Genomic DNA, 18539 nt, shown 5'->3' with positions numbered 1-18539 from the left:
GAAACTTCGACCACCTGGCCAGGCTCATTCCCCAATACCAGGTCCAGTACGGCCCCTTCCTTAGTTGGACTATCTACATATTGTTTCAAGAAGCCTTCCTTACAAATTCTGCCCCATCCAAGCCCCTAGCACTAAGTGAGTCCCAGTCAATATAGGGGAAGTTAAAATCCCCCCCCCCACTACAACCGTTTACCTCTTTCCAAAATCTGTCTACATATCTGCTCCTCCACCTCCCGCTGGCTGTTGGGAGGCCTGTAGAAAACCCCCAACATCGTGACTGCACCCTTCCTTAGATTGTTCTTGGTCCTTTCCCATAGCCAACCTATGATAGAATGATCACTGTCCCCTGAATGTCTCCTACTGACAATTGATCCACTTGGCCCATCTTATTCCCAATAAACAGGTCCAGCAGTGCCTCTTTTCTCTGTTGCAGTCGATTGATATCATCCTCACTGTCTGCCACACCTCCAAATTTGGTGTCATTGCCAAATTTTGAAATTTTACTCTGTATTCCAATATCCGAGTCCTTTATGTGTAGCAAAAAAGCAGTGGGCCTATAGCACTGAACTTTGGGGAACACCACTGTCTACCATCATCTAGTCTGAAAACAACCATCTACCATGACTCCCTGTTTTCTGCCCTCAAGCCAATTTTTTATCCAAGCTGACACTGATCCTCTTATTCATGAGCCTCATTTTTGGTAACCAACTGTTGTGATTCTTTGTCAAACGCGTTCTTAAATCCAGTTAGATTAGTTGAGCACAATCTGACTTTTACAAATCTGTGCTGGCTATCCTTAATTAACAGAAATCTTTTCAGGCGCCTGTTGATTTTTTTCCCCCTTAATTATTGTTTCTAAACCTTATCCATCACTGATGTTAAACTGACTGGCCTGTAGTTACTAGGAATGCCCTTTCTTGAATAATGGTGACTCATTTGCCACTTCCCTATCCTCTGGCACCTCCCCCATTTCTAGGGAAGATTGGCAGCCGTTCTGCCTTCTTCACCCTAACTTCCCTGAGCAACCTGGAATGCAAGCTCTCCAGACCAGTGACTTGTCTATTCTAAGCATAGCCAGCCTTTGCAGTACATCCTGCCTATCAATAAAATTTTCTGTAACCTGAGAACATTAGGGATGAATTAAGTCGAGCTGTGTGTTTCTGGAGCTTGTGAAACACCATTTTCATGATGGAACTATTTCGTTGCAGGTGTAAGGAGCACCGTCCCAGTCCGTCTGCAGACTAGATCTTGGAGGTTTGTTGGGTTGGCTGCTCTTCAGTGCAATTTCCCTAAAATTAGACAAACCAGTGCAGAACATCACAAGAACACAAGAAATAGAAGCAGGACTAGACTATATATCACGTCGAGCCTGATCCACCATTTAATATGATCGTGGCTGATATTATGCTTCAACTCCACTTTCCCACCCACTTGCCATATCTCTTGATTCCCTGAGAGACCAAAATTCTCTATCTTAGTCTTAAATATATTCAACGATGGAGCATCCACAACCCTCTGGAATAGAGAATTACAAAGATTCACAACCCTTTGAGTGTCGTAATTTCTCCTCATCTTAGTCCTAAATGATTGGCCCCTTATCCTGTGCCCCTGTGTTTGATTTCCCAACCAGCGTAAACAATCTCTGTGTTCACCCTATCCGGCTCCTTCAGAATCTTGTATGTTTCATGATGTTGCCTCTCATTCTTCTAAACCCCAGAGAATGTAGGCCCAATTTACTCAGCCTCTCATCATAGGACAACCCCCTCTTCCCAGGGACCAATTTCGTGAACCTTCGCTGTACCACCTCCAATGCAAGTGTATCTTTTCTTAAATGTGGAGACCAAACTGCACACAGTACTCCAGTTGTAGTATCACCAAAATCCTGTACAAGTGCAGCAAGGCTTATATATTCTTGGGACATTGAAACCGGCTCAGGGGGAGATGGGACCTGTACAGGCTGGATGGGTTGTACCTGAACAGAGCCGGCACTGAGTTCCTTGCGGGACGTTTTGCCAGTGCTGTTGGTTAGGGTTGAAACTAGTGTGGTGGAGGATGGGGACTTGAGGTTAGACTCAGTTGGGACAGAATCAGAAATGAAAATGGAAGACAGAAAGTTAATGGATGAGTCTGGAAGACAGAGGAAACAAAGGTTAAAAAATAAAAAAAAGGAGTAAAGCAAATAAAGCAGATGAGCTGAGGGCACAAGTAGACATGTGCCATTATGATATCATAACTATTACAGAAACATGGCTTAAGGAGGGACAGGATTGGCAGCTCAACGTTCCTGGTTATAGGGATTTCAGACACGATAGGGAGGGGGATAAGAAAGGAGGGAGAGTGGCAATTTTGGTCAAGGAAACTATTGCAGCTATGAGGAGGGATGATATGTTGGAAGGTTCATCAAATGAGGCCGTATGGATTGAGCGAAGGAACAAAAAAAGGGCAGTCACACCGCTGGGAGTGTACTATAGACCCCAAACAGAGGGAGATATAAGAACAGATATGAAGGCAAATCTTGGGGAAGTGCAAGAACAATAGGGCAGTAATAGGGTATTTTAACTACCCCAATATTAACTGGAATAGCTTTAGTGTGAAAGGAATTGAGGGAGCTGAATTCTTGAGGCGAATTTCGGAGAACTTTTTTGCCCAGTATGTAGTAAGTCCAACCAGAGGGGGCACAGTTTTAGACTTAGTTTTAGGAAATGAAGATGGGCAGCTGGAAGGAGTGGCAGTGGAAGAGCATTTTGGTGGTAGTGATCATAATTCAGTCAGTTTTAACATAATTATGGAAAAGGACAGAGATTTAACAGGAGTTAGAGTTCTCAATTGGGGCAAGGCCAATTTTACTAAACTGAGGAGTAATTTAGCGAAAGTGGACTGGAAACAGCTACTTGAAGGTAAATCAGTGTCAGAGCAGTGGGAGGCATTCAAAGGAGAGATTCAAGGGGTTCAGAGTAAACATGTTCCCACAAAGAAAAAGAGTGAGGCAGCCAAATCTAGAGCCCCATGGATGTCAAGGAACTTTAAGGGTAAGATAAGGCAGAAAAGGAAAGCTTATGTCCGACACAGAGAACTCAATACTACAGAAAGCGGAAAGGAGTATAGAAAGTGGAGGGGTGAAATCAAAAAGGAAATTAGGAAAACAAAGAGAGGGCATGAAAGAATATTGGCAAGCAAAATCAAGGTGAACCCAATGATTTATTTTTATTTATTTTATTTAGAGATACAGCACTGAAACAGGCCCTTTGGCCCACCGAGTCTGTGCTGACCAAGAACCACCCATTTATACTAACCCCACAGTAATCCCATATTCCCTACCATCTACCTACACTAGGGGCAATTTACAATGGCCAATTTACCTATCACCTGCAAGTCTTTGGCGGTGGGAGAAAACTGGAGCACCCGGTGAAAACCCACGCGGTCACAGGGAGAACTTGCAAACTCCACACAGGCAGTACCCAGAATTGAACCCGGGTCCCTGGAGCTGTGAGGCTGCGGTGCTAACCACTGCGCCAACACATTAGAGTAAGAGGATAACTAAGGAGAGAGTAGGGCCCATAAAAGAGCAAAAAGGTAACCTATGTCTCGGGGCAGAAGATGTCGGTACGGTTCTTAATCTATACTTTGTGTCTGTCTTCACAAAAGAGGGGGACGATGCAGATATTGTAGTTAAGGAGGAAGAGTGTGAAGTATTGGATGTGATAAACATAGGGAGAGAGCAAGTATTAATGGAATTAACATCCTTGAAAGTTGATAAATCACCAGGGCCGGATGAAATGTATCCTTGACTGTTAAAAAAAGCAAGAGAGGAAATAGCAGAAGGTCGGACCATCATTTTCCAGTCTTCACTGGATACAGGTTGGTGCTGGAGGATTGGGGAATTGCTAACGTTCTACCTCTGTTTAAGAAGGGAGTGAAGGATAGACCGAATATTTACAAACCAGTCAGTCTAACCTCAGTAGTGGGCAAGTTATTGGAATCTATTCTGAGAGACAGGATAACCTGTCACTTGGAAAGGCCCAGGAATTGTTCTCCTTGGGTCAGAGAAGGCTGAGGGAAGATCTGATTGAAATGTACAAAATTTTGAGGCGGTCTGGATAGAGTGGAAGTGAAGGGTCGATTCACCTCAGCAGAGAGGTCAGTGACGGGGCACAGATTTAAAGCGATTGGTAGAAAAATTAGAGGGGAGATGAGGAAAAACTTGTTCACCCAGAGGGTAACTATATTAACTTTGCATCAATTGGGGAAAAGCCAGCTTCAATGAGTTAAGAATGGAGCTGGGCCGAATAAATTGGCATCAAAAGTTGACAGGAAATAAGGTAGCTGAGCAATGGGCTACCTTCAAAGAAGAGATAGCTTGACTGTGCCCGAACTATGTTCCTTCGAAGGGGAAAGGTAGGGCAAATAAATCCAGAGAGCTCCCTGGATGACAAAAGGGATAGAGATTAAGATGAAGAAGAAAAAGTGTGCTTATGACAGATGTCAGGTGGATAATACAATGGAGAACCAGGCTAAATATAGAAGGTTCAGAGGGGAAGTGAAAAAGCAAATAAGAGAAACAAAGAGAGAGCATGAAAAGAGATTGGCTGCTGATATAAAAGGGAATCCCAAAGTCTCCTATAGGCATATAAATAGTTAAAGGGTGGTAAAAGATGGAGTAGGGCAGATTAGGGACCAAAAAGTGGACTCACACATGGAAGCAGGGAAAAAAGCTAGGTATTAAATGACTACTTTGCATCTGTTTTTACCAAGGAAAAAGATGCTACCCATGCCATGATGAATTAATGCACTAGAAGGATTTAAAATTGATAAGGAGGAGGTATTGGATACTTAAAGTTGATAAAGCACCAGGACCAGATGAGATACATCCAAGGATACTGAGGAAAGTGAGGGTAGAAATTATGGAGGCACTGGCCATAATTTTCCAGTCTTTCTTAGACAATGGGGGTGGTGCCAGAGGACTGAAGAATTGCAAACGTTACACCTTTGTTCAAAAAAGGGTGTAAAGATAAGCCCAGCAACTACAGGCCAGTCAGTTTAACTTCAGTGGTGGGGAAACTTCTGGAAACAAATATTCGGGATACAATTAATAGGCACGTGGACAAATGTGGGTTAATTAAGGAAAGCCAACATGGATTTGTTAAGGGAAAATCATGTTTAACTAACTTGCTAGAGTTTTTTGAGGAGGTAACGAAGAGGGTTGATGAGGACAATGCTATTGATGTGGTGTGCATGGACTTTCAAAAGACTTTTGATACAGTGCCACACAACAGACTTGTGAGCAAACTTACAGCTCATGGAATAAAATAACAGCAGCAACATGGATGCAAAATTGGCTGAGTGACAGGAAACAAAGAGTGGTGATTAATGTATATTTCTTCGGCTGGAGAAATGTTTGTGATGGAGTTTCCCAGGGATCAGTATTGGGACCCTTGCTTTTCCTGATGTGTATTAATGACCTAGACCTTGGTGTACAGGGCACAATTTCAAAGTTTGCAGATGATATGAAACTTGGAAACATTGTGAACTGTGAGGAGGATAGTGTAGAACTTCAAAAGGACATAGACAAGTTGGTGGAATGGGCAGACAGGTGGCAGATGAAGTTCAATGCAATGAAATGTGAAGTGATTCATTTTGGTCGGAAGAACCTGGAGAGACAATATAGAATAAAAGGTACAATTCTAAAGGGGGTGCAGGAGCAGAGGGACCTGGGGGTCTATGTGCATAAATAATTAAAGTGGCAGGAAAGGTTGAGAGCTTGGTTAATGAAGCAAACAGTATCATAGGCTTTATTAATAGGAGCATAGAGTACAAGAACAAGGAGGTTATGTTGAACTTGTATCAGACACTAGTTCGGCCTCAGCTGGAGTATTGCGCCCAGTTCTAGGCACCGCACTTTAGGAAGATTTGAAAGCATTGAGAGAGTGCAGAAACAATTCACGAGAATGGTTCAAGGGATGCGGAACTTCACGTTGTGAAAGTAGATTGGAGAAGTTATGACTGTTTTCCATGGAGAAGAGAAGGCTGAGAGGAGATTTGATAAAGGTTATTCAAAATCATGAGGGGTCTGGACGGAGTAAATAGAAAAGAACAGTTCCCACTTGTGAAAGGATCGAGAACAAGAGGGTGCAGATTTAAGGTAATTGGCAGTAGAAGCTGAGGACATGAGGAAAACCTTTTTCACGCAGCATGTAATTAAGCTCTGGAATGCACTGCCTGAGTGTGGTGGAGGCAGGTTCAATCAAAACATTCAAAAGGGAATTCGACTGTTACCTGAAAAGGAAGAATGTGCAGGGTTTACAGGGTGAAGGTGGGGAATGGTACTGGGTGAATTGCTCATTCAGACAGCTGATGCAGACATGATGGGCTGAATGGTCTCTTTCTGTACTGTAACAATTCTGTGATTCTGATTCACAAGAGGCGGCTATTCAACCCCTCGAGTCCGTGCTGGCTCTCGGTAGAGCAATCTAATCAGTCCCATTTTTGCTGTATCCCCGGAGCCCTGTAAGTTTATTTCCCTCAAGTGTTCAACCAACTTCCTTTTGAAATCATTGCGTCTCCACACTCACCAGCCTCGTGGGCAGCGAACTCCTGGTCATTACCACTTGCTATGAAGAAAAAAATCTTTCTCACATCACCCCTGCATCTGTTGCTCAAAAGATTAAATCTGTCCCCTCGTTCTTATACAATTAGCTAATGGGAACAGCTTTTCTTTGTCTACTTGTCTAATAACCTGTCATAAGCTTGTACACCTCTGTCAAATCTCCTTTGCTCCAGGGAGAACAACCCCAGCTTCTTCACCCTAACCTTGCAGCTAATATCCTTCATCCCTGGAACCATTCTGGTAAATCTCCTCTGCCTCTCTCGAGGACCTTCACATCCTTCATAAAGTCTGGTGACCAGAACTGGACACAATACTCTAGCCACATCAGAGCATTACAAAGTTTAAGCATAGCTTCCCTGTTTTTGTACTCAATATTTCTATTTATGAAATTCAAGATCCCATATGCTTTGCTATCCACTCTCTCAATATGTCCTGCCACCTTCAAAGGTCCCTCTGCTCCAGCACACTCTTTAGAACTGTGCCATTAAGTCTATATTGCTTCTCCCTATCCTTTCTGCCAAACTGCATCACCTCACACTTCTCTGTACTAAATTCCATCTGCCACTCGTATGCCCATTCTGCTAGGACTATCTGTGTCCTGTTGCACTTGTATCTTCACAGTGGGCGGCACAGTGGCGCAGTGGTTAGCACTGCAGCCTCACAGCTCCAGCGACCCAGGTTCAATTCTGGGTACTGCCTGTGTGGAGTTTGCAAGTTCTCCCTGTGTCTGCGTGGGTTTTCTCCGGGTGCTCCGGTTTCCTCCCACAAGCCAAAAGACTTGCAGGTTGCTAGGTAAATTGGCCATTATAAATTGCCACTAGTATAGGTAGGTGGTAGTGAAATATAGGGACAGGTGGGGATGTTTGGTAGGAATATGGGATTAGTATAAATGGGTGGTTGATGGTCGCACAGACTCGGTGGGCCGAAGGGCCTGTTTCAGTGCTGTATCTCTAAACTAAAGTTTGCTACTCCTCCAAATTTGGTATTATTGGCAAATTTTGAAATTTTACTCCATGTTCCAATATCCAAGTCATTTATATACATCAAAAAAGTAGTGGTCCTAGCACAGACCTTTGGGGAACACCCAACAGTCAGTGGTGGGGAAATTATTAGAGAGGATTCTTCAGTACAGGATTTACTCCCATTTGGAAACAAATGAACTTATTAGCGAGAGGCAGCATGGTTTTGTGAAGGGGAGGTCGTGTCTCACTAACTTGATCGGGTTTTTTGAGGAAGTGACGAAGATGATTGATGAAGGAAGGGCAGTGGATGTTGTCTCTACAGACTTCAGTAAAGCCTTTGACAAGGTCCCTCATGGCAGACTGGTACAAAAGGTGAAGTCACATGGGATCAGAGGTGAGCTGGCAAGATGGATTACAGAACTGACTCGGTCATCGAAAACAGAGGGTAGCAGTGGAAGGGTGCTTTTCTGAATGGAGGGCTGTGACTCGTGGTGTTCCGCAGGGATCAGTGCTGGGACCTTTGTTGTTTGTATTATATATAAATGATTTGGAGGAAAATGTAGCTGGTCTGATTAGTAAGTTTGCGGACGACACAAAGGTTGGTGGAGTTGCGGAGAGTGATAAGGATTGTCAGAGGATACAGCAGGATATAGATCGGTTGGAGACTTGGGCGGAGAAATGGCAGATGGAGTTTAATCTGGACAAATGTGAGGTAATGCATTTTGGAAGGTCTCATACAGGTGGGAAGTATACAGTAAATGGCAGAACCCTTAGGAGTATTGACAGGCAGAGAGATCTGGGCGTACAGGTCCACAGGTCACTGAAAGTGGCAACGCAGGTGGATAAGGTAGTCAAGAAGGCATACGGCATGCTTGCCTTCATCGTTCGGGGCATAGAGTATAAAAATTTGCAAGTCATGCTGCAGCTGTACAAAACCTTAGTTAGGCCATACTTGGAATATTACATGCAATTCTGGTCGCAGCACTACTAGAAGGACGTGGAGGCTTTGGAGAGGGTACAGAAGAGGTTTACCAGGATGTTGCCTGGTCTGGAGGGCATTAGCTATGACGAGAGGTTGGATAAACGCAGATTGTTTTCACTGGAACGATGGAGGTGGAGGGGCGACATGATAGAGGTTTACAAAGTTATGAGTGGCATGGACAGAGTGGATAGTCAGAAGCTTTTTCCCAGGGTGGAAGAATCAGTTACTCGGGGACATAGGTTTAAGGTGAGAGGGGCAAAGTTTAGAGGGGATGTGCGAGGCAAGTTCTTTACACAGGGGGTGGTGAGTGCCTGGAACTTGCTGCCGGAGGAGGTGGTGGAAGCAGGTACGATAGCGACGTTTAAGAGGCATCTTGACAAATACATGAACAGGATGGGAATAGAGGGATACGGTAACCGGAAGTGCAGAAGGTTTTAGTTTAGACAGGCATCAAGATCGGCGCAGGCTTGGAGGGCCGAATGGCCTGTTCCTGTGCTGTACTGTTCTTTGTCTATCAACTTCCAGTGTGAAAAACAAGCATTTACTATGACTTGCTCTTTTCTGTCCTTTAGCCAATTTTTAATGCAATTGGACACTGGCCCTCCTATTCCATGAGCCTCAGTTTTGTTGACCAGCTTTTTATGTTGTACTTTGTCAAACGCTTTCTTCGAATCCATATAGACAACATCTACAGCATTACCTTCTTCAACCTTTTCAGAGGGTTAAGAAATCAAAATTGTGGTTCATTTTGAATTTTCATTCATAAGGTTTATAATGTCACTTTCAAAAGGTTTTAAAATTCTGACTGGGTGATGCATTGGGTTGTTTCAGGCTTTTCATCCACGGGGTCTGTGTTTGAGTCTAACCTGTACTGATGCAAGTCTCCTCTGTCTGCTTGCAGTATGGATTATATGTGAAATGAATTTTCAGGCTAGATCCAGTTCTTGATGGGTTTGGGATCTGGATTGAGATTGTAAACTCATTTGTGGGGAATTAAATGGCAGAATGTCCACAGGAAGGCTGTTGAGACAAGTGGAAAATGGTAAAATGTAGCACTGAAATTTTTAGAGGCACTCTGATGTGTTGAGACTTGGACAGATTGCTGGGGCAGGATAGAGTGTGCTGTATTGTTCCCCTAACCTGTGCTATATCTGACCTGGGAGCTGGATTCTTATACTAGGTGTCTGTAGTGGTAAGTATTCCATTACCCAGCACAATAATTTTTCACCTTAAGCAGCTCAAGCACACTTAAAAAAAATAGTCTGCAGAATTAAATATTTGTCACTATTTCATATTTTTTCTATTTGTGGTGTGACCAGGTAGAGTTGACGGGGACGTTGTAGTGTGATGATGGAAGAAGACGCTCATGACCCAGACTTAAATAACCATTCACCTGAGCTGCCCATTTTCAGCTTCACTGGCCTTCGAAGCCACACAGCGTGTGATGGCACATTGGATTTCAGAGCTCCAAGACAGTTGGATTCAATTGTCATAGAAGGCTCAGACTCTGAAAGCTGTGACCCTCCGTTCACCAAAACTAGATGTTCTCGGCTGAATCTGAGCCACTCTAAATGCTTGCCTAAGGAAGTACTGACGGTTGTGAGTTGTGAGAGTGATAGTGAGGAAGATCTAATAATCCCTCTATCAGAGAGACTGAAGAGAAGACTCACTGGGAACCGAAATGTTGAGATGTCTGACCACTCGCTTTCTAAATCCAGTCTAAAAAATTCCAGCCACAACTCTGTACGTGGAGCTTCAATACCCAGTAACCCTCAAATTAGTCAAGTTGATCCTGAAATTAAGACAGATGTTGTTGTGCTCAGTAAAGGCCAAGCCATGGGGCCTAGACAGAGAGCTTTCCTTTCACATTCTAGATGGGACATTTCTGACTCAGATGAGGGAGATGAAGTCTGTGTGTTGCAACCAACAAAATCACTTGAGCCTCATTTAAAGTCAGCTCATCTGAGTGTCACGCATGCACTGTCCTCCAGGGACGTGGCATCAGATTCATCCCAGCCACAGAAAAAGATTAAACGGAATGTAGCAGAACAGACTCGAGAGGAGGCACTGAAAAAACGCCAAGAACGAGATCAGCAGAGAGCCAAGAAGGAAACGATTCGTCAGCAACGAGAAGAGGAAAAAGCTCTGAAAAAGGAGTTATCTGACATTGAGAAGATGTTGAGACCAGGGGAATGCCTCAAACACCTGCTGGTGTCCATTGATCCAGGTGAGTGTTTGAAAAAATGATGTGGATATAATGAGAAAGCAAGAGGACAGTTGTTAAAGCAGGGTTCAAGTTGGCCATTGTTGCAAAAATAATGTAGTTTACTAACGGAAATCCATTTTTAAGTACTCGATCACAGAATCAGAAAAGTCACAGCACAAAAGGAGGCCATTTGGTCTCTGTGTCTTGTGCCAGCTTTCTACAAGAGCAACTCACTTAGTCCCACTCCCCTACCCTTTCCCCATAGCCCTGCAATTTTGTGGCAGGTTAGACTGTCCTTCCTCTTGTGTCTTGGATTTAAATCCAGCCAGACTGATGGGATCTATTGACTATAATGAATCCTGTGTGAAATGGATTTGGGAAGCCTCAATCCAGGCAATCAAAAGTGTTGCCTGTTCAGCACTCAGAGGCCACAGGGTGGTTGGTTTGGACATTGACATCATTGGTGATTGGGCTGAATCTGAATTAATAAGTTAGTTAGTTAGTTAGAGATACAGCACTGAAACAGGCCTTTCGGCCCACCGAGTCTGTGCCGACCATCAACCACCCATTTATACTAATCCTACACTAATTCCATATTCCTACCACATCCCCACCTTCCCTCAATTCCCCTACCACCTCCCTACACTAGGGGCAATTTATAATGGCCAATTTACCTATCAACCTGCAAGTCTTTTGGCATGTGGGAGGAAACCGGAGCACCCGGAGGAAACCCACGCAGCCACAGGGAGAACTTGCAAACTCCACACAGGCAGTACCCGGAATTGAACCCGGGTCGCTGGAGCTGTGAGGCTGCGGTGCTAACCACTGCGCCACTGTGCCGTCCCATAAGTGGGAAATAACCACAATCCTCCATCTCTTTCAGGTAGTAAAGGCAAGCGATAGATATTGTCTACAATGTGAGAAATGATTTAAACACTGGATCTGGATATCCAATTGTAAGCTAAACAGAGATGTTCATAGCTTGTGTATTAGTAAAGATATTGCATTAATTACGTCTTTTCAAAAATTGTTTAAACCTGTGATTGCTGGCATTTTATAATTCTCTTTGAAATAGCCTGTTTATTAAGATTTGCAGCATGCTGCTAATAATCTATCCAGTGTAAGTGATAGTTCTCTGAATACTGGTATAATTATTTTTGCATTGTTCCCAGATATCTCTCAAGCTCAGTGCTAGAGAGCACTGTCATGAATGAGTGCTCTCAAGACCTCAGAGCTTTGGATCGCACAATTAAAATCAGCATCAGACTGTGCGACTTCGACTATATCTAGATATCAGCTTCATGCAAAGTATCGATTGTACAGTCACAAAAGATCGGCACAACAAATTTCAATGACTTAAATACATTTGACTTAACTACTCAGTTAACAACTGTACGATACACAATGCTTTGCCACCTTTCCTAGTAACACTGAATCTGAAGAGTAACCTAGTTTTCACAACAGTGAGTAGTTCACAGGTTGACTCTGGGAAAGAAGTTAATTGACAGCTCCTTGCCAGGTAGCAAAATAGATGCAGTAGGTTGCTGCAATTCTCCTTACTCCATTGCTTTAGAAATGAATGGAAAACTTAGTTTGGAGGCTTATCATAACCTTTTGAAGCCTCTGTGTGTTCACGTTTACACCAATGGAATAAGGAGGACTAAGCTGGCAGAGAGCCAGAGCTACCTTACCACTCAACAGTCAAAGGATACAGTGGTACCTGGTTGCACTTGGCTTGGGAGCCTCAACTATTGGAAAGAATCTGCTTCTCTCTACCCTGGCATTTTAAGCCTTTCTATCATAGCTTGCTTGATAAGATATTTAGACATCTCCTGATGGGTCACCTTAATATATTCATGGAGCTACAATTTATAGATCATAGTTTGTAGATTTGAGGATTTTTTTTGTCAGAATGGGGCAAGTGAAATAACTATTTCAAAATAGCTAGGTGATGGTGGATTTTATCAAATTTATTAAGTTTGATTGAGTTATGCATGTTTTGCCAGGTTATGGTATAATAGGTTACAGTGCAGATTCTCTGATCATCTGAGTTCAGCATGTTGAAAGTAGTTGCAAATACATATGTTGGCTTTACGCAGCTGTATAATTCTTCTCACTTGGGATATCACCTGAACCTGCACCGATGAATCCGATTTGATTCTGGGCTGAATTTCAAATCCCACACACTGTCCACTGCCAAAATTGTCTCTCTCCTCCTCCTTTCACGTCACTAGGCTCCATCTCTACCTCACTCCATATCCATGTTTTGTCACCTCTGAGCTAGGCTTCTCAGTCCTTATCTGGTTGGTTTCCTGAACTCCACCCTACCTAACTTCCAGTTCATTCAAACCCCAGCTGCCTGCAGCATATGAAATTCCTGTTATAGGAAATGCCTCTAGACCTCCACTTGCTCTCTCCTCAATGCATGTCCTTCAGTGACTCTCGCATCAATTTCAAAAGCTTTGTCCTCACTTAGAAGTTCCATTGGTCTCCTCTCACCCTAGCTTTCTAACTTTCTACTTCCTAACTTCTGGTTGGCCATGAACCATTGAGTGTTGGCTGTATGTCTGGCCTTTCAATTCCAGCCTATTGTTCAATATTCTCCCTCTGCCTCCTCTCCCATTGCAGTGGCAGAACCATAAAATCCTCAAATGGCCTAGATGGAGTTCTCTTCCTAACCTGCGCAGCTTTTATAATCTCTCGCGTGGCGTGATGCCACTACCAGTCGCATCTTCCCCTCCCTTCCCCTGTCAGCATTCCGAAGGGATCGTTCCCTCCGCGACACCCTGGTCCACTCCTCCATTACCCCCACCACCTCCTCCCCGTCCCAGGGCACCTTCCCTTGCAATCGCAGGAGGTGTAATACCTGCCCATTTACCTCCTCTCTCCTCACTATCCCAGGCCCCAAACACTCCTTTCAGGTGAAGCAGCGATTTACTTGTACTTCTTTCAATGTAGTATACTGTATTCGCTGCTCACAGTGTGGTCTCCTCTACATTGGGGAGACCAAGCGCAGACTGGGTGACCGCTTTGCGGAACATCTCCGCTCAGTCCGCAAGCAGGACCCTGAGCTTCCGGTTGCTTGCCATTTCAACACTTCCCCCCTGCTCTCATGCTCACATCTCTGTCCTGGGATTGCTGCAGTGTTCCAGTGAACATCAACGCAAGCTCGAGGAACAGCATCTCATCTACCGATTAGGCACACTACAGCCTGCCGGACTGAACATTGAGTTCAATAATTTCAGAGCATGACAGCCCCCCACTTTACTTTCATTTTTAGTCATTTTTAGTTATTTTTTCTTCTTTTTTTTTTCTTCTTTTTTTTTTACATTCCTTTTTACATTTTTTACAATCTTTTTTTGCATTTATTTCATTTCATCTTAGTTTGTTCAGTTTGCTCACCCACTGTTTTTTTCAGGTCGTTTTTCTTCAGGTTTGCACTTGCTGCTGTTCAATATTCAGTATATTCACACCTAATCTGTACTAATGCTTTGTCTTTCAACACACCATTAACATATTGTTTGCCTTTGCTCCGTGACCTTTTGGTCAGCTATGTGGCCTGGTCCAATCTGCATCTTCTCCTTTGTTATCTCTTGCCCAACCCCCACCTCACTTGTTTATAATCTGTGACTTTTCTAATATTTGTCAGTTCCGAAGAAGGGTCACTGACCCGAAACGTTAACTCTGCTTCTCTTTCCACAGATGCTGCCAGACCTGCTGAGTGAATCCAGCATTTCTTGTTTTTGTTTCAGATTTCCAGCATCCGCAGTATTTTGCTTTTATTTTATAATCTCTCCTTGCTTTCAAAAATCTCAATTTATTTACAACTGCTCCTTCAAGCACTCCCCATATTCTAACTGCTGTGTCAGCCTTACATGGTCCTCAGTGATATGCTTTGGGGTATTTCACTATGTTCAAGATCTATATAAATCCAGGTTGTTAGATTTAATGTTTTCCACCTGGTGTTAATAGTCATGTTTAGTGGATCCATTGTGGATACTGCAATGTCCTAAAGGCTGTTCTAGAATCCTGAGTTGGTCCCAGAGACTTTTTTTGTTTTTTCTTTCCACCTACCCCTCTGAAGTGTTACTTCCCTAGTTGCTACCACACCTACCTCTTGAGAGAAAAGGTTGAAATCCCACTCCAGGACTTCACCATATAATCTTAGTTGACACTTCCATCTATCATTTGAGACATGGGACTGAGGGCCATCTTCCTGCTCTGACATAACAGTCACACTGCTCCAAAAGTAATTTGGGGGAATTTGTTTTTAAATTACACTGTTTTTGAAATGATTTTCTTACAACATTCGTTGGTGATGGATAGGGGAGTGCCAAAACTAGCATATTTCCAGACGAATGCTGCTACACATATGAGCTTGATTTATCTTCTGTTTCACCTACACAGGGCTGCTTCAGGTAGAAGGAGGTGGACAACTGCTGAGCACTCTACAGGCCATGGAGGTGAGCTGTGTGATTGAAAATCAGACAATTCCCCACTGCGTGACCTGGAGAAGGAGACAGGCTTGCATTGTAGGCCAGCAGATGGTAAGTGATATTACTGTGCTCTTTAAGTTGGCTGTGGCTGGAAAAAATCGAGTTATTAAATATGTATAGATGAATTACTGTGTATATCCAGAATTACCAGAAGCATGTAGCAGATTTAGAAGTTAGAGTCGTAGAGTTACTTGTGGCATAGAAGGAGTCCATGCTGGCTTTCTGCAGAGCTATCCAGTAAGTCCCACTCTCCCGCTCGATCCCCGTAGCCCTGCAAGTTTATTTCCTTCAAGTGCTCATCTAATTTCCTTTTGAAATCACTGATTGTCTCTGTCTGCACCACCCTCATGGGCAGCTTTTTAAAAAAAAAGTTCTTCCTCACAAGCCCCCTGCATCTCTTGCCCAAAATCTAAATCTGCGTCCCCTAGTCCTTGTACCAATGGGAACAGTTTTTCCTTGTCCTAAGTTATCTAAGCCTATCATCTTGTACACCTCTATCAAATCTCCCCTCAATCTCCTTTGTTCCAGGGAGAACAACGCCAGCTTTTCCAACATAACCTGGTAACTAAAATCCCCCATCCCTGAAACCATTCTGGTAAATCTCCTCTGCACCTTCACATCCTTCCTAAAGTGTGATGACCAGAACTGGACATTGAAAAGCAAAAACTCAGCAAGACCAATCCATCCGTGGTTCACTCAGGAAGTTAAGGAGAGTATTACATTAAAAGAAGAGGCTTACGATGTTGCAAAAAGAAGTACCAAATCTGAGGATTTGGGAGTGTTTTAGAAACCAGCAAAGGGCCACCAAAATGTTGATTTTTAAAAAAGGAAAAAATAGAACAAGAGTAAACAAGCCAATATATAAAAACAGCTTGTAAGAGCTTTTGTGGGTATATAAAAAGGTAGAGAGTCGCTAAAGTAAACGTTGGTCCCTCAGTAGCAAAGACAGGAGAAATTATCATGGAGAACAAAGAAATGGCAGAGCCACTGAACAAATATTTTGTGTCAATCTTCACAGTAGAAAACAGATGTTTCATACCAGAAGTAGATGGTTACCTAGGGAGTAAAAAGACTGACGAAATTAAGGAAGTTAATATCAGCAGAGACAAAGTATTGGAGAAACGTAAGGGATTAAAATCCGACAAATCCCTGGGACATGAAGGCCTACACCCCAGGGTTCTAAAAGAGATAGCTGCAGAGATAGTGGATGCGCCAGCTATGATTTTCCAAAATTTCTTAGGTTCAGGAATGGTCCCATCAGTTTGGAAGTTACATCGCTTTTCAAGAAAGGAGGGAGAGAGAAAACTGAACTACAGGGCAAATTAGCTTAACATCAGTCATTGGGACAGCGCTGGAATCTATTTTTGTTTATTTGTTCATGGTATGTGGGCATCACTGGCGAGAACAGCATTTATTGTCCATCCCTAATTGCCCTTGAGAAGGTGGTGGTGAGCTGCCTTCTTGAACCACTGCAGTCCATGTTGGGTAGGGACACCCATAGTGCTGTTAGGAAGGGAGTTCCAGGATCTTGTCCCAGTGACTGAAGGAACGGCGATATTGTTCCAAGTCAGGATGGTGTGTGGCTTGGAGGGAAACTCAAAGAAGTGGTAGTGTTCCCTGCATCTGTTGCCCTTGTCCTTCTAGGTGGATGAGGTCGCAGGTTTGGAAGATGCTGTCTAAGGAGCCTTGGTGCATTGCTGTCGTGCATCTTGTTGATGGTACACACTGCTGTCATTGCGTCGCTGGTGGAGGGAGTGAATGTTGAAGGTGGTGGATGGGGTGCCAGTCAAGGGGGCTGCTTTTTCCTAGATGGTGTCGAGCTTCTTGAGTGTTGTTGGAGCTGCACCCATCCAGGCAAGTGGAGAGTATTCCATCACACTCCTGACTCGTGCCTTGTAGATGGAGAACAGACTTTAGGGAGTCAGGATTCTTAGCCTCTGATCTGTTCTTGTCGCCACGGTATTTATATGGCGACTCCAGTTCAGTTTCTGGTCAATAATAACCCCCAGGATGTTGATAGTGGGGATTCAGTGATCTTAATCCCTGTGGGCAAGTGGTTAGCACCGCAGCCTCACAGCTCCAGGGACCCGGGTTCGATTCCGGGTACTGCCTGTGTGGAATTTGCAAGTTCTCCCTGTGTCTGCATGGGTTTTCTCCGGGTGCTCCGGTTTCCTCCCACAAGCCAAAAGACTTGCAGGTTGATAGGTAAATTGGCCATTATAAATTACCCCTAGTATAAGTAGGTGGTAGGGAAATATAAAAACAGGTGGGGATGTTTGGTAGGAATATGGGATTAGTGTAGGATTAGTATAAATGGGTGGTTGATGTTCGGCACAGACTCGGTGGGCCGAAGGGCCTGTTTCAGTGCTGTATCTCTAATCTAATCTAATCTAATCTTAATGCCATTGAACATCAAGGGGAGATGGTTAGATTCTCTCTTGTTTGAGATAATCATTGCATGCCACTTGTGTGGCTCAAATGTTGCTTGCCGCTTCTCAGCCCAAGCCTGGATGTTGTTCCTGGGCTGTTTCAGTATCTGAGGAGTCGCAAATGGTGCTGAACATTGTGCTTTCATCAGCTAACATCCTCACTTCTGACCTGATGATGGAGGGAAGGTCATTGATGAAGCAGCTGAAGATAGTTGTGCCTGGGACACTACCCTGAGGAACTCCTGCAGTGATAACACAAAAATTGGTGGTGTTGTAAATAGTGAGAAGGAAATCCTTAGATTACAGGGAGATATAGCTGGGCTGGTAAGATGGGCGGAGCAGTGACAAATGGAATTTAATCCTGAGAAGTGTGAGGTAATGCATTTTGGGAGGACTAACAAGAATAGACAATGGATGGTAGGACCCTAGGAAGTACAGAAGGTCAAACGGACCTTGGTGTACTTGTTCATAGATCACTGAAGGCAGCAGCACAGGTAGATAAGGTGGTTGGGAAGGCATATGGGATTAGAACATTACAGCGCAGTACAGGCCCTTCGGCCCTCGATGTTGCGCCGACCTGTGAAACCATCTGACCTACACTATTCCATTTTCATCCATATGTCTATCCAATGACCACTTAAATACCCTTAAAGTTGGCGAGTCTACAACTGCTGCAGGCAGGGCGTTCCACGCCCCTACTACTCTCTGCGTAAAGAAACTACCTCTGACATCTGTCCTATATCTATCACCCCTCAACTTAAAGCTATGTCCCCTCGTGTTTGCCATCACCATCCGAGGAAAAAGACTCTCACTATCCACCCTATCTAACCCTCTGATTATCTTATATGTCTCTATTAAGT

The 18539-nt window shown here is 43.8% G+C and overlaps 1 protein-coding gene across 1 annotated transcript in view; it reads left to right on the top strand.

Annotated features, from left to right (window-relative positions):
* The window catches only part of LOC137384163 (crossover junction endonuclease EME1-like), a 98994-nt gene that overhangs the window by 19215 nt on the left and 61240 nt on the right, over window positions 1-18539 (top strand). Inside the window, exons 2-3 of the mRNA XM_068057769.1 lie at window positions 9868-10775; window positions 15162-15301. Coding sequence (XP_067913870.1) covers window positions 9896-10775; window positions 15162-15301 — 1020 coding nt within the window. The 5' untranslated portion in view covers window positions 9868-9895. The remainder of the gene's footprint in view (window positions 1-9867; window positions 10776-15161; window positions 15302-18539) is intronic.

Source organism: Heterodontus francisci, chromosome 26 (assembly GCF_036365525.1).
Source record: "Heterodontus francisci isolate sHetFra1 chromosome 26, sHetFra1.hap1, whole genome shotgun sequence".
In the NCBI taxonomy this organism is placed as follows: domain Eukaryota; kingdom Metazoa; phylum Chordata; class Chondrichthyes; order Heterodontiformes; family Heterodontidae; genus Heterodontus; species Heterodontus francisci.
Note: the sequence above shows the minus strand (reverse complement) of the source record. Positions and strands in the feature narration are given on the sequence as shown.